The 18,273-nt window shown below is 41.2% G+C and overlaps 1 protein-coding gene across 6 annotated transcripts in view; it reads right to left on the reverse strand.

Moving 5' to 3' along the window:
* UNC5D (unc-5 netrin receptor D) overlaps positions 1-18,273 on the reverse strand; it is a 547,621-nt gene that overhangs the window by 223,430 nt on the left and 305,918 nt on the right. For all 6 annotated transcript variants that reach the window (XM_084760348.1, XM_084760349.1, XM_084760347.1 and 3 more), the window contains exons 2-3: positions 12,695-12,913; positions 581-724 (exon numbers count right to left, since the gene is read on the reverse strand). In XM_084760348.1, coding sequence (XP_084616474.1) covers positions 581-724; positions 12,695-12,913 — 363 coding nt within the window. The remainder of the gene's footprint in view (positions 1-580; positions 725-12,694; positions 12,914-18,273) is intronic.

The following is an 18,273-nucleotide window of genomic DNA, read 5'->3' on the forward strand; positions in this document are numbered from 1 at the left end:
TGCAGACTGGCTGCAAAGTAGAATAAACAGCCACTGCTCAGCTTCCCCCCATGGGTGCCCCCTTGAACTTTATCACTGACGGGGAGAAGCAGAGTACATTTGTGTGGGCTTCTTATTCTCTGGAACATATTTTCCTGGCACTGTTAAGACATTTGAGTTCTGAGAATTCAGGTAGGATCTCTTAGGCAAACTGACTTGCTGATTGACCTCTGGAGAATATGATCAAAGGCTTTTGTTTTGTTTTGTTTTTCTAGACAGGGTTTTTCTGTGTAGCCTTGGCTGCCCTGGAAACACTTTGTAGACCAGGCTGGCCTTAGACTCATAGAGAGCCTCCTGCCTCTGCCTGCTAGAGTGCTAGGATTACAGGCGTGCACCACCATGCCAGGTTATGATTAAACATTTTAAATGAGATTTTAAAGAACTGAACTTATTGGTGAAGGAAAAGCTCATCTTGATATCCTCTCATTTGCCTTCTACAGAAGCCCAGGATGTTTCCGATGGCCTCGTCAACTGTATTTAACTTTTGTCCACAGTTCCAAGACACGAGGTCATCCCAAAGGTCACTCCCAAAGGTACTTACAGGCTATGCGCACAGAAGCCTTCCTGCTCTTGGAAGTCCCCAGGTGGCTCCACGCCACACATTGGCACCAGTAGTCCTCTGGCCCATGGAAGTCCTCCACCTGCTGCCTGGTGACATTGATAAACACTTCCCGGACCTTCAGGCCTGATGGGGGACACAGAGAACATTAGGTGAGGCCACTGTATTTTTCAATCACAGAGTTAAGGCTAGCCAAACCTTTTTCTTTTTAATTAAACAATTCTGTTTTTAATCAAGGCAAGGTTTTAATTACCGAGACAGTAATATATTACTGCTAATTAAATTCCACTAGCTGAGTGGGCTGTAAAGTGTGCACACCGAGTATTATCAACCAACGCAGTGCCATGCAATAGAACAGCATTCCTATTACACTGACCTGATGCTCTCAGTCATTGTACAAAATGCACTGTGAGGAATATGTACCTAAGGTAATGTGTAGAAGCCAATTGTGTCCACGTACTAAGGTCAGAGACATGGTGTCAAGTTGTTCTTAGAGTAGCTACAGGGTTTTGTAGCCAAGGAAGTGTTGCTCTAATAGTATGACTTGAAAGAAAAGAATAATAACCTGTGCATGAGAGGTGGTATAAGCAGGTCTGTAATTCAAGAAACGGCCCAAACAGCGGTATCAAAGGCTGAGAACAACAAAAAAAAGCCTATGGGATTCAAAGCAAATGGGCTGGGCATGCGGGAGTCAGAGAAGTTGATCTGAGTCGAAGAACCCTGACAGAGGACCAAGGAAAATTCTCAGAGTAGTGGTGGAACGAGTGGATGGGGCAGGGACAGACATCAAAAAACAAACAAACATAACATAACATCTGAGCTGGGGTAAAGCTGAAGACTTTGACCCTTCAATGAGACTGTGATCAATTTGTGCGTTCCTTCTAATCACTAGAAATGTGCTTGTTTACTTCTGACTGGGGAGTGCAAACACCTTCACTCTTCTGACCGAGGACCACAGCAGGCCTTCTTTGGGAATGCTGGCTAAACTTCATGTCGTGCCAGGGATGAAAGGGGACATATTCCTCCTAGCCAAACCTAATGACAAACAAGGTGGCAGTCTCCCTAGTCCTCATGCCCACAGGCACTGGCTGACACTGGCTTAGTCGGAGCTTGAATATGAAAGCCCAGCACCACCGTGAGTGCTAGAACTCTTCACTCACTGAATGTGCACATCACTCAAAGATGGGCTATGCTCCTCTATCCATGTGATGTAGACAAAAAGAAAAATCCCATGACTTGAAAAACAAGAGTCATCTGTCTACATCCACAGTTTATAGATGGAGGATCCTGTGGTGGTTGTCATCCTCTGCTTATGTCTTACAAACTAATACTCTGGCTTCTCACAATGAAACGCCTATTGCTGTGCTCAATTTCTTGTTCTTGACTATGGAAATAAGACTAACGTGTGAAAGAACTGAAGAAAAATTAAATGCCTAATTTGGCTTCTCCCCTTTAAACTCAAAGAGAATTCAGACGGCAGAAAAATTTGCCATGTATGCTTGCATCCTGCTTTGTTGTGTTTCGTTGCCATCTCTTGTAGTCTGCTCTTTTCTGAGGGAAATGAGAGTGGAATGGGTCTGGGAAGGAGAGGAGGTGATGGGGAGCTGGGAGGAGCAAAGGGAGGGGAAATTGGTCAGGATGTATTGCATGAGAGAAGAATCTATTTTCAACATTTTTTTTTTAAAGGAAAGGAGCAGAAAAGCAACTGGAGGAGGGTAGGGACCACTACAATCAGATCGAGCCAAAAGCTCTGCACAGAAAAAAGTAGAATACAGCTCTGCTTCTGCTGTTGGCAAGGTTTAAAAAATAAATAATAACAGAGGTGAATTAATCACATGGGGCAAACGTCCATGCCACCCAATCAATAACACATGATACATAATATGTGACAGGGACACTTATGTACAAGTGAAGCATCGTGTGCAATATGAGGTAAGCTTCCTTCGAGTGGAAGAGGCAGCACACAACACTGCTCCTCGTGTCTACTGACACCACAGCTCCTCGTGTGGACAGCTCCTGTACGCTGTATTCTTCTTTTTAAAGATTTAAGTCTTGCGATCTGTGGGTTTCTCCAGAGCAAAGAGCCATGAACTTTTAGAGGCGATGCTACTGCTGCGTTTTCACCATCCTTGCACGTAAAGAAAGGGCTGAGGACATAGCGCCAGAGACAGAATCTGCCTAGTATGTGACGAGCCCCGGGTCCCATCCCTGCCCTGAAAAAAGAAAGAATAGTAGGACCAGGGCATAGAAATGGAAGAGTCTATTAGCAAAGGGGAGAAAAGAGGACAGTATAGGGACAATGAAGTGCATTAAAAATAAAACAAGACAAAACCCCTGTTTCTTTAGAACGTGGCTGGAAGTGGAGTACACGTGCTGTTAAAGGAAGCTGAAGATTTAGAGATAAGGAGTGAGGTGATATGGAAGGGGGCTTGGGTGCATCTTGCGCTTAAGACAAATGAATAATCTGCTTTGAAGAGTTAAAGAGAGGAGATGGGATCACACTAATGCCACGGATGAGAGATGGAGCAGTGGTAATGTGCCGGGGACACATACTGAGTCAGAACGCACCCATCCTTTGCAAAGCAGGTCCTCAAACTGTACACACTTCTGGCGGGGATGTAAATTAGTGCGGACGCTATGGAAAGGAGAGTGCAGGTTTCCAAAAGAAAAACCACACAGGACTAATATATGATCCAGCTCTACCACGTTTGGGTATATACCCAAAGGAATTAAGCCCAGCGTGCAATGGAGATGGCTGTACACGCATGTTCCCTGTGGCTCTACTCACAAGAGCTGCCGTGAAATGAGCTTACGGAACCACCAGCACATGAATGGATAAAGAACATGTGCTATATATTCACAATGGATTATTATCCTGCCATTAAGAACAAGAGTATTCAATTTATTTACAAGATAATAGGTGGCTTGAAAGATAAAAAATGTGGTCCAGCCCCTTTTCCGTTCTCATTTCTGTCTTGTGAGTCTATTAAATCCATCTCAGAATGGCTCAAAGGGGCCACATTTCCGAGTCAGAAAACCGAGAATGCATGGGTCCAATTTGGCACCCAAAATTTATTTTAATCATGTGTGCTTAGACATGCAATCTTAGAAATGACAGTCATGGGGGATGAAATTTACGTAGCTAGCAAGAAACAGGCACAGCAGGCCACACTCAGCCACGCAGGGAAGCAGCAAGCACCCGGGCCAATGGAAGGCAGAAGGGTTACGGGGAACCGAACAAGAGCTTTTCTACTGTGACTCCCATGAAAGGGAATTGAAAAGGCAGAGTGTTAAAGCCTAGAATTGGCAGGTTTGAGTCAGGTCACACAACAGCTTCCATCTCTAGCTGTTGGCTACTAAGTCCTGGGGTTAAGACAGGGAACAGTGGCCCAGAACACAAGAAGCTGTACCAAGGTTGTGCATGGAGTCTGGACCAGTTTGCATACGCAGCCAAGATCGTCAGGGCAGTCCCCATAGGATCAACAAGGCCCAAAACCTGTTTGGCTAATACATACAGAGACATTTACAGGGGGCTCTGGGAAGAACAAAGAGAAAACAATCCCCACCACACAGAAAGCGGAACATGTCTTTTTGGGCATTCTTTGTCAAGTCCCATCTAGGATGGAGGGGAATAGCCTTGTCATGAATTCAGCATCAAGACGGCTCAGTGACCGTTCTATTTCAGATGCTCTTAAAGGGATCACAAAGCAAAGCCAACACAAATCAAGTGCTCCTGTACACAGTGTAGTCCCCTAATCAGCATTATCAAGGTGGCAGGTCACAAATGACATTGCCACACCTGCAAATGTACATTAATTGTCTCGATGAGGCCTCCTTCAGATGTGAGGTTTTTGGTTGGTTAGATCATCCCTTCTATAAGAATCCTTTAAAAATCATGATTTCTTTATATCTCTCTTGTTTTACTCGGCATGATATAATAATGCTTCTTTAATAAGGCATTTTTCTGAAAAAGTATTATATTCTTTATCAAATCTCCAGTTAATTTGTTATACACACACACACACACACACACACACACATATACAGGCAGTAAGTGTGCACATATGTGGATCTACATCCACACTTGGGGAATATCTAAGCGAAGCCTCTCTATTTAAGGTAACTGCTGTCTCCACTGTAGCTCACCCATCTGTGTGGCAAGCAGACGCAGCTATCTACTTTTCTATCTCCAGAGCTGGCAGCTAACTTGACTGTAGGAAATGTTCTAGTGGTACAAAAGTTCCAGACTAATAAAAGATGCTATCTCACAAAGAAGAGAAGCGATGTGCCCGGTAACTTGAGTAACTCCACTAAGCATGGAAAAGCCCAACCCTTTAAGTTATTGTGCAAATTACAACCATCAGCCTTTGCTCTGGAGTAGAGTGAAGCAGAATACAAAAATATAACTATGGTACTGGTATGCTAATGAGCTTTCTAGGCTCTGGGATGGTTTAGTTGTGGATAGACTAACGTTGGCAGCGGATGAATAATCACTCTGCATGTTCTAAACATAACAGAGCAGCAGAGAACTTCATCATTTGTCAGCTTTATTTGTTTAAATGAGAAAAATGCTGACAGCAGTTACTGCTGTAATCCCCTTATTTATCGGATAGAAAACACTAGTTACTTTTAGCAGGTTTAATCCTGTCGGGAGACGAAAAGTTTGAGAATTTTCAAACTAATTGAAGGTAGATGTTTCATGATTCAAGGCAGAGAATGTACAAGCAAAGAAGGAGGGGAACAATGGCAAAGAGAAAAGAATTAAAATGATTTATATCTGGCAAGTTTTAAAGAAAAGGGCCACAGAGTCTTACTGTAAGATCCTAACTTGGTGTTTAGGACATAAAGAATGCGGGGGTAGTATTTAACATTCAGAGCCATGCCAACGACAGCCTGGTGCCTACTAACAGCTGTCCTCCTGCCTTTTATCTCCAGCTCATTATCACACTCAGCAAAGCCCATCACTAGCATCCTGCAGTGGTTATTGTTGCAGCCAGTTCTTGGATGCACCTGCTGACTGGCGCTTGGGGAGGGATCCCACACAGTTCCCACGCATTCCCCATCCGCGCTTCCCTTCTCTCACTTGAAGTTCTCTAGAGTAGGATGCTCAGCTTATTATACAGAATAAGCACATCCCCTAAGAAAGCTAGAATCCTTCTTTATGTTTTGCACTTTGCAAACCCCATGGAAATGGCAGTTGCCTAGCGACCTTGGGTTGCGGGGCATTGCTTTCTTATGGAAAACTCTGGACCTGTTTTCATGTTTGTTTGTTTGTTTGTCTGTCTGTTTGTTTTTAAGCCACATTCCACATACTCTCTTCTTTATTTTCCAGTTGGAAATGTTTCATAATGGGGACTAACTAAGTGAATGATTATTTACCTTTGGAAAAAAAAATACCAAAGGCCCATAACAATGTGATTCCATGAGTAACAAGGCCTTGCTCAGTTCTTAGAGGGAGAAGGGGAAGCCAGTGCTTTATTAGAACCATTCATGAGCTTTCTCTACTGATCCTCAAACTCCCAGAGGACTCAGATCTTCAGATAGTCAGCTGTTGCTCTGAGGAGGCCTCATCTTCCCCTACCTGCTGAGCAGTCAGTAATTCACCCATTCTCCTGGAAGAATCGCATTCATCATGGACGTAAGACAATATTTCTTATTTATTTCTTATGGGCCCAAAATTAGAGTCTTAAAAATGTGCATAAGCAATAGAAAGCTTTCCTATATTTTGAATATTCACTTATCATGTTTAATTGGTATAACAGTACTGTGGCCTTTACTTTTACTAATGTTATTATATTATTTCAAGGTTTTTAAAAATAATTTTGTCTTAAGAACCACAATATAAGAAACAAATCAAAGATGTCATAATGTTGTGAAAGATACTGATTTGAAAAACTAATGTATAGAGTGGCTCATCCATGCCTACCTTCATAAGTGCCAAAAGCATCATGACAAGCATGCTATAAAGTTTGCTGTCATCAATGTGATACCAAGTGAAAGGAGACCATACTTTGAGCCATCCTACCAATTCAGTGTGGCGTCTCCTATGATGGCAGAACTTCAGAGTATTATAAGATCACACAAAAAGGGCTTATCACCCCTGAAGGAAGGTTGAGGGCATGGGTACCATTCTCCCTCAGTCTGGAAGGCTCCAAGGATACTCATAGTCAACCTTGCTTGTACGGCATGGCTCTATTGCCCACTAAGAGTGCATAGACCTCATGTAATTGAAATTACAAATCTCTGGAAGAATTGTCATTAAAATGTAATCCCACATAGTGGGTGAGTTTAGCTGTCATCAGACAGCATGCTACTGAAAATAGTAAATTAAATATAGATAATTAAAAGGTGGAACCGTATTTCATTTTACTGGCAGATGACTAATTAAGGCTAAATGTCTTTTGCCTCCTCATCCTAGCAACAAGATTAAAATATATTCTGACAAAAACCAAAAAGAAATCCTCATCCTTTGAATGTGTATGCTCACTCTGCTTAATGAATGCTCTTTAGTTTCCCGGGAATAATAAGCACTTCACGCATTCTGCAGAAGTACCACAAGTTCAGACTTAAGTACAGAAGCGAAGAATACACCCAAGCTCTCCAGTTGCTTCCACACCAGAGATTAGAATTAATCAGCTCAGAGGTGTCTGGCAGAGGCAAGCAAATTAACTTGAGAGTGTTGTCTGATAATAGCAAGAAGGGGAAACTTCAGAGACAGAAATGGACGTGGTGGGGTCACTTAGAGGACACCTTCTCATATCTGACTCACTTCTATGCCATTTTACATTGGCACAGATAGCATCATGATTTTCAATACCGTACCTAGGTCAATGATTTTCTCTTCCTATAGCTATGGAAACCACACATTTGTAGCCTAAGTTCATAACGTGTGTTATTTGACATGTTTTAGCTCTATGGACATGGCATGAGTGGATCACACTCACATAATACAATATTATTCAGTGAAGTCAGATAATGAATGGAATTATTAAAGTATTGTGGTAAATGTTTGAATCATCAGACACTTGCTAAGTCTTTTGAAGGTTTTAAAACGTCCAATTTCTATAATTTTTAAGGCTAATCTTGACAGACCACTTGCTGTTTATCAAGTACCTTGCTCAATAAATCATATGTAATAAGTTTTATAACCTACAAGACTATGGTGGTAAATGCATTTATTATTCCGTTTTACACCAGGAGAATCCTGAAAGGAAGCTATGAGGCTCTCAGTCTAATGGTGATGCTTGTTAATAGAGAGCTACACTCCAAACACCTCTATTATCTTTACTCATCTTCTTGACCATAAGAAGATCTTCAATGCTGTGTTTCCTTTTGTCTGAGGTCTTTATAACCCAAACTTCAAATTGGAAGGCATACAAATTTATGTTCTGTGAACAGAAAAGACTAAAAGAAGTATCAAAAAAAATCACTGCTCAAGAATTTAGGATCTGCAGGAAGGCAGAGAGAAAAGAGGATTACAAAGTCCAGAGCACTATCATCGGCTAGAGAGCAAGCTCCACGCCAGGAGAGTGAGACCCTGACCTGCGAGGTATTTGGCCAGTGTCAGGAAGTAAGGGCCTGCTTCTAACACTGTTGAAGAAGGCTCAAATGAATATGGTGTCCAAACTTTTTTGTTGTTGTAGGAAAGGCTAAATTGGACACTAGAGACATGTCCTTCAGGGTCTCCTATGTGTTATGCAGGGAGTTCATAATGACTGTCTACAAACCTTTTAAGAGAGAGTCAGTATTCTAGAAGAAGAAGAAGTGATGAACAAGACAGACTGCAGAGTGGTGAGTAAGGGCATTCCTATAAAAGTGAGCTCTAAATGTGCAGATGCCAGTGGAAGATTCCAGAGATTGAGTATTTCTGTATTCTCTGAGCTAAAACGTATGCTTCCCTAAGGTACCTTGGTTGTCCATGAATCAACTGGAGGAAACTGCACATTGATGGTTTTCCTGGAAGATACTGTATTCAAATCCTCATCACCAGCGCAGTGAAGTTCTGAGATACAAACTCTGAGATTTAATACACTTTTATTTCTACTCTGCTGCCTTTCCTCAACGCAATCCATTAGCCTTTTATCCCAAGAGAGAGGCTGCAGTTGTGCAAAAAGGAAAAAAAAACATAGAGGGGAATGCCTGGCATAATATCTTTTAAAAATGAAAAAAAAAAAAAAAACAGTTGGCCAAGTTTAGACTTTTCCCAGACACACTAGAATTCAAAGCATTTCACCGGTTCAAGTTCAATGCTTCTTGGGCCAAATAAATTAAGAAATCACAGACATGATTGAAAAACACCCCCAACAACTAACCTCTAGGATATTACCGGGTGATAATGAAGTGGCTTAGGTGATTGCTAACAGAAGTTTTCCACAAGCAACAGAAGCTTTACTGTGAGGATGTGTGGAGCTTATTGTTCAGGGTGTTTGCGGTGCTGTGTGGCCTGTGTGCCCCTGTTACATTAAGGCTCTTAATTCCTGTATTATTGAATGCACCACCAATTTCACAGGGGTGTGATTCCGGGGTTGGGGCTGCTCCACCATTCAAAGCTTCCAGATGTTAACAGAAGCAAAACACAAGGAAGAAGAGCCCCATATTTCCAAATGAAATGAAGCAGAACAAATGAGAGATGGTCCCTTGGCTCGTGCAGAGAACTGAGAGTGAACATTACTAAGAGGTATAGCCATGTCTGTGAAAACACAGTAACTCATGTCAAATAAAGTGTACTTTTTTGCAGGAAAGGACTCTAGCTCAGGGTTTTCCAAGCTAAATTGCATGAAAACACACAATCCTTTTTCTTCTTATTTGAACGGTTAGATGACGGGTCCAAATTACCAGAAAGACTGAAGGCAGTTTGCAGCTTTTAACAGCTGAAGGGACTTAGTGCTTCCAATTCAGAAACACAAAAGATTCGCTGTCTACTCTCCGTTCTATCAGATCCTATGCATTCCCACCACACCCATGAAGAACTAAGGCCCGTGTGTCAGAAAAAAGGTGCATCAACTCAAATAGTTCAGAAATGGGAAACGTGTCCAAAGGAAGGTCAAGGGTGACTCCCTACAAGTCCTTCCCTCTAACAGTACTTCTGGTCAAATGGTGGCTCCTACCCTTGGCCCCTTCGTTGCCATTCAGTCCTGCTGGGCTGTGAGGAATTATTTTACAGATCCCATCCAAATTCATTAAATCTCTTTTTTTGGTTGAATATTTATTTATTATTTTTCCTTTTTAAAAATTAATTTATTCAGATTACATCTCAATTGTTAGCCCCTCACTTGTATCCTCCCGTTCCCCCCTCCCTCCCTCTTTCACCCTATTCCCATCCCCTAGGTCTGGGACAGAAGGGGACCTCCTCTCCCACCATAGGGTCACAGCCTATCAAGTCTTGTCTTGGTAGAAGGGTACTCCAGCTGGCAGGATCCGGCATCTCATGGAGAAACCCAGAGAGGTAGGTAGTGCATCTTCTACACTTTAATACCTATGGCTATTTCATTTCCAAGTTTAATTGTATCCATGTATCGATTTAGGATAAATATCTACACTCTTTTTGCTGCTGTTAATATTCTAGTATTAACACAGAGCTGGGAAAACAATCCCATGGTGTGGCAAATGGCAATTTTCATTAATAACGTGGAAAAAATATTTAAAGAGAAATAGTTATTTCCTATTGATTCAATAAAAAATGACATATAAAAAGGCTGTGCTTATTAAATTTCTTTCGAAGAAGTAACTGTAAAGATTTAAATTCCTTTCCAAAGGAGATATATATTTTTTTCCTGACTTTGTCATTTATTATTATTTTTTTTGTTCTGCATCGTGACTTTCAAATACATAACTTCAATTGCCCTTAACAAAAGAACTAGAGGACAGAATTTTATTTAGAAGAAAATGTAATCAACAATGTTTTCCACAGGACATGGAGTTGCCTAGCAATGCTGGTAGAATTAAAAGGGGGAAATAATAACAAAACAGAATGTTGTGAAATTACAAGTGGGTGAACTATTGAATTGGCTTGTACTATTTACCAAGAGACAGTTAAATGAGGCTAGATGTAAGATTTCTAAACAGTGTTAGAAAAAATGGCTGATCACTTGACAGCTTTCCGCCTTACATTTGGAGCAATGTAGACAATGTAACATACAAGCCCAATAGGTTGCTGGCATTTAAGGACTCATTGGATGTAACACCGCTTCACAATCTCCTGCCATTGGTGGGCCACCATTTAGGTGCTGGTGTCCCTCTGAAGCTTTTTACTGGACACACACCAAGCTTTTCCCATTGGCTAATGATAGTGACCCTGACATCATCATGATGCTTGATGTTTCCCATCTCCATACAGAACATGATCAGCGATGCCCATTAGGATCAGTCATGTTCCTTTCATAAAATTCCCAGTGGGATGTGGCCTTTTCTGTGAATCCGCAATACCACATACCTCTCTTTTAAACATTCAAACTTCATTTCTACTGTGCCTGCTTGGATATTTGTCTTGTCTTTTTCATATGTTTACAGAGCACCCATCTGAGCTACGTCTTTCCTATCATTAAATATCCTGAAACGTCTAAAATGCACTGAATACCAGTGCTATATTTAATGCAATAAGCTTATCTGAAACTTTCTAATTATTCTAGGCTCTTCTGACTTACTCACAATCTACTATGTAGTTTACTGACCAAATCAGGACTCATAAAAAGGAATAATCTACTGTCAGTCCAAACTTAATCTTGTGTGAAAAATTAAAGTTCAAAGGCATATATGACTTCTATTACATGCTGAAATACAGAAACTTCAATTAAAAAAAATATGCTTGATCTTTTTCATTCATCTTTGATTTTGCTTTTGGTATTGAAAATAGATTCTTCTCTCATACACTCCATGCTGATCACAGTTTCCCTTCCCCAACTCGTGCCAGCTCCCTTGCTCAACCTTCCCTCTTCCCAAGACCTACTACGCCTCCATCTCCCTTCAAGAAAGAGCAGGACTGCAAGAGACAAGAGCCAAATGTGACAAAACAGGATACCATAAGACAAGGTAAAAACTGCAGGCTGGAGAAGGCAACCCAAGAGAAGGGAAAGAGTCCCAAGAGCAGGAAAATGAAGTCTCTGACAGGGTGCTGGAGAGATGGCTCAGTGGTTCAGATCACTTGCTGCTCTTGCAGAAGACCCTGGTTTGGTTCTCAGCAGTCACATGGTGGCTTACAACCATCCTTAACTCTAGTTCCAGAGGACCTGATGCACTCTTCTGACCTACTAGGACAACGGGCATGCATATGGTATACACACATGCTTGAAAGCAAAACATTCAAATAAAATAAAATGAGCAATTGAACTTCTAAAAATATTTGTGTTATCATCAAAAATATTAAAGTGAGACCTAGTACAAGCTGTCCGTGTACATTTAAGATCTCCAATTCCTTATCTGTTAGATGTCAATAATCTTATCCAATAAAATTATTGGAAATGCCGAAATCATGCATCCCTAGATGAGGCCTCCATAGCTTGAGTATTTAGTAAACCTTAGCTCAGTGTCATCATATTCTTATCATTTATCAGCAAAATTAGCCCTACTAATAAAAATGTTCCTAAAATCTACCCTTATTGAAAGCCCGCTAGAATATGATGCTCTAGTTCTGGATGTATCACTATAGAACAATCAAAACAACTATAGAAAGAAAAAAAAAAAACAAACCTCAGAAACCACCAGCTGTGGAGAATAAGGACCTAAGAGTAATAACCATGGAAAGATAAAAGTGATTGAAATTATGCTGCTTAAAATGGTTTTGATGAAAGATTTAATATTTGCCTCAAAATTATTTAGAATTCATAAAATGAAAACAGCAACTGTCTGGTTTAATTTCCAATGGGAATATTAACTTCATACAACGTGGGATGTTTGAAGTTACACAGAGCATGAAAAATGCCTCTGAACTATACTGGGATAAACAACAAAGGGAGCTGTCAGGTCACTGAAAGATTAGATCATTTGTCTTATCCGTCTAAAATGATGTAACGTTAACTTCGTCCACATAAGGGGGTGGCAGGTGGCTCATCCCCTTCACCCCACCCCCGCCCCGACCGCTTCAGTAGCAAGCTCGCTTACCTGAGCTCTCATCCAGACTCTCCTCTGAGACGTGCTCGTTCTGGTGGACCCACTCGCCATTGCATTTGAAGAATATCTGCATGGCCGGCCTTGCTTTGCACCGCAGTGCGATCGGGTTGCTCTTGACGATGTAGGCATCTTCGGGCTCCTCTATGAAGTGAGGCAGCGTTCCAGGGGCAGACGGGATGGAATCAGGAAGAACCTCACCATTGTCGGCTCCTGGAAGATGGAGGAGGGCGTCAGAACAGAACCTACAGCAAGGGCTCACCAACCGGATCACTATGATGACTGCCCATGTGAATATATACTGTCAACTGTCAACACTGCACAATTCTAAGATCCGCTTGAGGGGTTGGTTGTCTTAGCTGGTTGACCTAGGAAAAATGGAACCTCCAGTGCGGCACACCTTCACATTGCTGAACAAATGACAAAAACGAATGTGAGGACTTCCAAAAATCAATTAGGATCTGAGTGTCTGAGGAAAGAACCGAAAAAACTAACAGTGGGGGCCAAATCTCTAATTCAGTCTGTTAGTGGTTACCTCATATTCGATGAGGATTGCATGCTGCCCAAAACTCTGGAAAAAAAGGTGAAAAGTATATGGGGGTTTCAGCACATGTGGATGAGGATGGAGGCTACTAATTTCTCAAAATTCCAACTGCGTGCTTTGTTTACCAGCGGAGCTGCCAGTTTGTACAGTACATTTTGGTAACATGCCAATTTTGCTCTGCTCACACTCCATACCCCATACTGCCCCACCACAGGATTAGGTATTACACCCCTGAGGCTGGGAGATGAAACACATCATGCAAACAGCTCTGAGCAGATCTAAGACATCTACTCAGGGAACTGAAGGATATGGCCCTGTCACTCATTTAGGGGGCACTCATGAAATTCTAGGGAAAGGGAAAGCCACAGCGGAGACTGCGTTTACGTCTCATTGCTACATTTAGTGTGGACTTAAGTCCCAGGCAAGCATCACAAGATGAAGCAATCAAGCAGGAGATGGCAGGAAGCAATGCTCTGACTTGTAAAGGGCAGTCACGAAGGAGAACAGAGAAGGCAGCAGATTCAGTACCAAGGGCAAGTCCCTGGAACACGCTAGACCCAAAGGGATCGTTAAAACTAAACTGTGGACCAGTAACACTCTCCCATCAGATCCACCTCCTAGGACAGCACCTGGAGATGGATGAGGCCCTGGCACCCTATCCTGTCCTTCCCTTGTCACCAAGTTTGAACAGAACTACCTATTATTATTTACACTTAAGTCAAAACCACAATCAGTAAGCACTGTTCCAGGTAACTGTAACTAACTAATGCCCTGTTTTAAACAGTTAAGAACCTTATGAATTCTCAAGTGTGGATGATGTATTAAATTATATTTACAATGGTCTTCATAAAATAGATCATATATTAATTTACTTTATTACCGACTGCTCATGCCAATTTTCATTTCCAATAAATACCAAGTCCCCTCAGGCTTTTGTAAATCCATACATTAGAGGAAATGACAAAGTTATTAAAAGATTTTATATGGACATCAAATACTCCCACTCCCACAAGGGGCTTGAGCTCTGTTCAAAGTAATTCATTGCTCGTGAAAGGGTAATTGACAAGAATGCACAGTAGTCCCCCACCTAGGGTGTGAGCACGAACGAATAGGGACAGAGATAAATGGTTTCTGATGCAGTTCTGCCTGTTGAGAACGTCTGACTATTTGAAGGAACTACAAGGGGGTGTAGCTGACGATGTTATAAACTCTAAGCAAATATTAAGAACACATTTGTAAAATGTCAGAAAACAAAGGCAGGAGATTATACATCAGGCTTTAAATATCCAACACACAAGACACAGTGAGATCTAAAAACTATTAGCTTTCCCTCCTTCCATTTTAATAGATGCCCTTTAGAGACAGAAACCAGATGAGCCTGCATCAGAGACAGGGAGCAGGGAGTACACGAGGAAGCCTGAGGGTAAATGTCTGGCTATGCACAGATCTTAAGAATCAGCAGATCTTAATGTTTAGAGGAGACAGAAAAGGAAGGTAGAGCGTAATATTTAATCTCAGTTATTACTGAAGCAATGTTCAATTCACGCTGTACATAGAAAAAAGAAAAAAAGAGCTAGGATCCTTAAACACACAAAACAAAACACTTGATTTGTAAGAGTAGCAGTCAGAAGGTGAAGGATGGCAAGTACAGATTACTGTATTTTTTTTTTAACATTTATCTGCATTCTTCAACAACTAAGGGAAGCAAATGGCTGTGGAGCTTGGGCTATTTCTCTCTCCACCTTGCTTTCTGAAGAGAATAGCTGTGGGTGTTGTTTGACCTTGCCTGCCTTTGAATGACTCTCATCCCCCCCATGTCTTCATTTCCCCACTTGACGAGGTCCTCGTCCTGTGATAAGAAGAACCTGTCATGTTAACTTCTTCTAGCAAATGTCTTAGTGTCCCGGCTGTTTGTATTCTCAGACCCAGGGAGCAAGCAGGACATCTTCCTCCCCAGCTCCACTGATGGCTCTCCAGATCAGCCCTACTAGACATTTGGAGCAGGAACTTATCAGGGGACTCTTTAAAGAAAAAGGAAAGGAAGGGGCTGGGAAGATAACTCAGTTGATAAAATACTTGCTCTGCACGTGGGAGGATCTGAGTTCAGTGCCCAGCCCAGACCTACAAATATCACACACTGGTAATTTGCTTGAGAGGCAGAAACAGGCAGAACTCTGTCTAGCTGGCCCTCCTAATCAGTGATCCCCAGAGTCCAGTGAGAAAGCCTGTCTCAAGAAACACAGTAGACAGCTCCTTAGGAACAGTACATGGCTGACCAATGGCCTTTGCATGCATGCATAAACTCAATGTGCTCATACTTGAATACATACCAGTTTGCATACACATACACACAACCATACACATGTGTACACACAAAAACAGGGAAGGAAAGAAATGATGAGGAATACGAAAGAAAGTGGGACTTATATTATGGTCTTAGAAGTTTATTGATTTTGTTCTGGGGGAGGGTAAATACTTTATGGAAATTAAACCAAAGCATTTGTGCTGCAAAGCAAATCTGCTTGCAATCGTGGCACATTTTTTTTTCTTGTGTCAGAGAAAAATATTACGATCTGAAATGAGAAGTACTGGTAGCCAGTGTTCCACCATTTAATTATAGAATATTTCATTATAGGACGCTTGGCATGAATATCTTCCCTGACGTCATACAGCTATAACATGGAGGTCTCAGAATGTGAACTCAGGAATCCAGGTGGCACTATAACCCCATTTCAGTTCCATCTCATTGTCATGTGTGTGTGTGACAGCCTAAGGGGACTCTATGCAATTCATGGAATCTAAAGAAAAGAATATGAAAGCACACATCATCTGTGCCTCACCATCACCATCAGCTGTGACACTTATCCTGGCAGTCGATTTGGGAGTAAAAGTCAGGACTGCTATTATGAGTATAGCTGAGAGGAAGTCATAAGAAAATTTAACAAATTCAAAAGAACAGCAAGTAATTACCCACTTGTATTCAACTTATGAGTCATTCTCACCGGACCTAGAGATAACGGAGTCAGAGGCTGGGGTACAGTTAAATGGTAGAGCACTCGCCCGCCGCAGGCAAGGCTCTGGGTTCTATACCTACCATCACACACACACACACACACACACACACACACACACACACACACACACACACAGGCATGCACACCCCACCCTGTGAGAATAATATAAAGAATTTCCAGTGTATCATTCAGGAACAAATATTCCTTTTTAAGCAGGAATATTTAAGAATCACATTCCAGTTAGAATGTAAGGATTATTTTTTTTAATTGGTAAATCTCAGAAGAGAGTGGGACAAAGGCTTTGCCATTCTGTTTGTTTTAACCAAGTGAAACTGCTATTTGCCCCTTTCCTGTGTTGTATCATTACTGATGGGATTGCGGCCTTGAGATATAGGTACTTAGGAGTGCTTGCCTACCACTCATGGAGCACAAAGCCTTACCCTTGATCCCAGGTACTATATAAACTGTGTATGTTAGCATACAACTCCCAGCCTTGCGGAAGGAGAGTCTGAAAGATCCAAAGGTTAAAGTCATCCTTAGCAAAATAATGAATTTGAGGCTAGCCTGAGGCAGCAAGATAACCTGCCTTAAAATATGTAGTAAAGTAATGGAATTAGACACACATCGAGCCACTGACATCACAAACCAGGACTGATGAGACGCCTGAGCCACTACTCATGAAGTTTAAGTCAGGTACAGCTTTGAGAAGTTGGAGAATGTTTAAACTGTTATTATTACTTCTCCTTAAAACAGTGTTATCTTACATATATTTTGAAAACTTCTCTCAGCGCATGCTCGTCTTTATACCACATTGGTATTAGTTTCAAAGTGCCACCGACAATCCCACCATCTAAAGGACTTTAGGATGCAGCCACCTGATCATAGCTGGGGAACTATGACTTTACATGGTCATCTGGCTGAAGTTCTGTGCTCTCATCCTCAAAAATGGATGGCCTGAGCCTGTTCTTCAGTGTCAGAAAAATGAGATGATATACATAAGATGATTAATGATTAAATGTTACATGAATATTACATATCACTTCTACTTTTTAACATATAAAATATTAATTTTATGTGTATAGGTGCTTTGCATGTATGTTTATATGTGCATGCGTCTTTGGAGCCTGAGGCTGCCAGAAGAAAGCACAGAATCCCTTGGAGTTAGGAGTTGTGAGTCATTATGTGGGTGTAGGGAAGCAAACTCAGGTCCTCTGCAAGAGCAGCCAGTGCGCTCAACAACTAATTCGTATCGCCAGCCCCATTTCTACTGCTTTCATCATAAACATCAGCATAAAATGGAGTGAGAATTAAAATCAGAGTCCTTTTGCCTTCAGTTCCCAAATGTATCCTCGTGCTCAGTTTTAGTTTTGCAAATAATATTTCAGTTTTTATCTCAGAGGCCATATAAAATTATTGTTTAAACAATTTTCCTACCCTTTGTTACTTATATGTATATACATCAGTAAAATTATTTCAAGTCAAAAACTCTTAAAACATGCTGCAAAGCATTTAATAAATACACAGTATTACAACACACCAGGCTCTCAGGGGTCCTGCAAATTCTTGATAAGCACAATGGGTTTCCTGTTGGTCAGATCTCAAAACAACTAGCTTCCCTAGGCAAACAGGAAACAATAGATTTTTATAGGACCAAGACCCTTTCTTTGAAATATTTTAATGAAGTAAAAACTCTAAAACAAACTTCAAATTCTGTCTGTGGTCAGCAAGCACATTAGACATTGGCAATATGCAAACAAGAACAAAAAGCCATACTGTGAAGACCAGGTTACATAATCCAAAAGACAACACACTAGGGCTGGTTTTCTCTTTTGTTTATGTAAATGTGACTTGTTTTCATATGGCTAATCATATAGGGATGAGGTATACTCATTTAATACAAAAAGACAGACAGAATTTCCATGCCAAATATTTAATGCAATTTATGAAATGACTTCTCCTAGGCTCCAATCCAAGATTTAGTTTTTTAAAAGACCAATTTGTTTTTATTTTATGTT

Source organism: Acomys minous (assembly GCF_964271855.1).
Source record: "Acomys minous genome assembly, chromosome: 15".
Lineage (NCBI taxonomy): Eukaryota > Metazoa > Chordata > Mammalia > Rodentia > Muridae > Acomys > Acomys minous.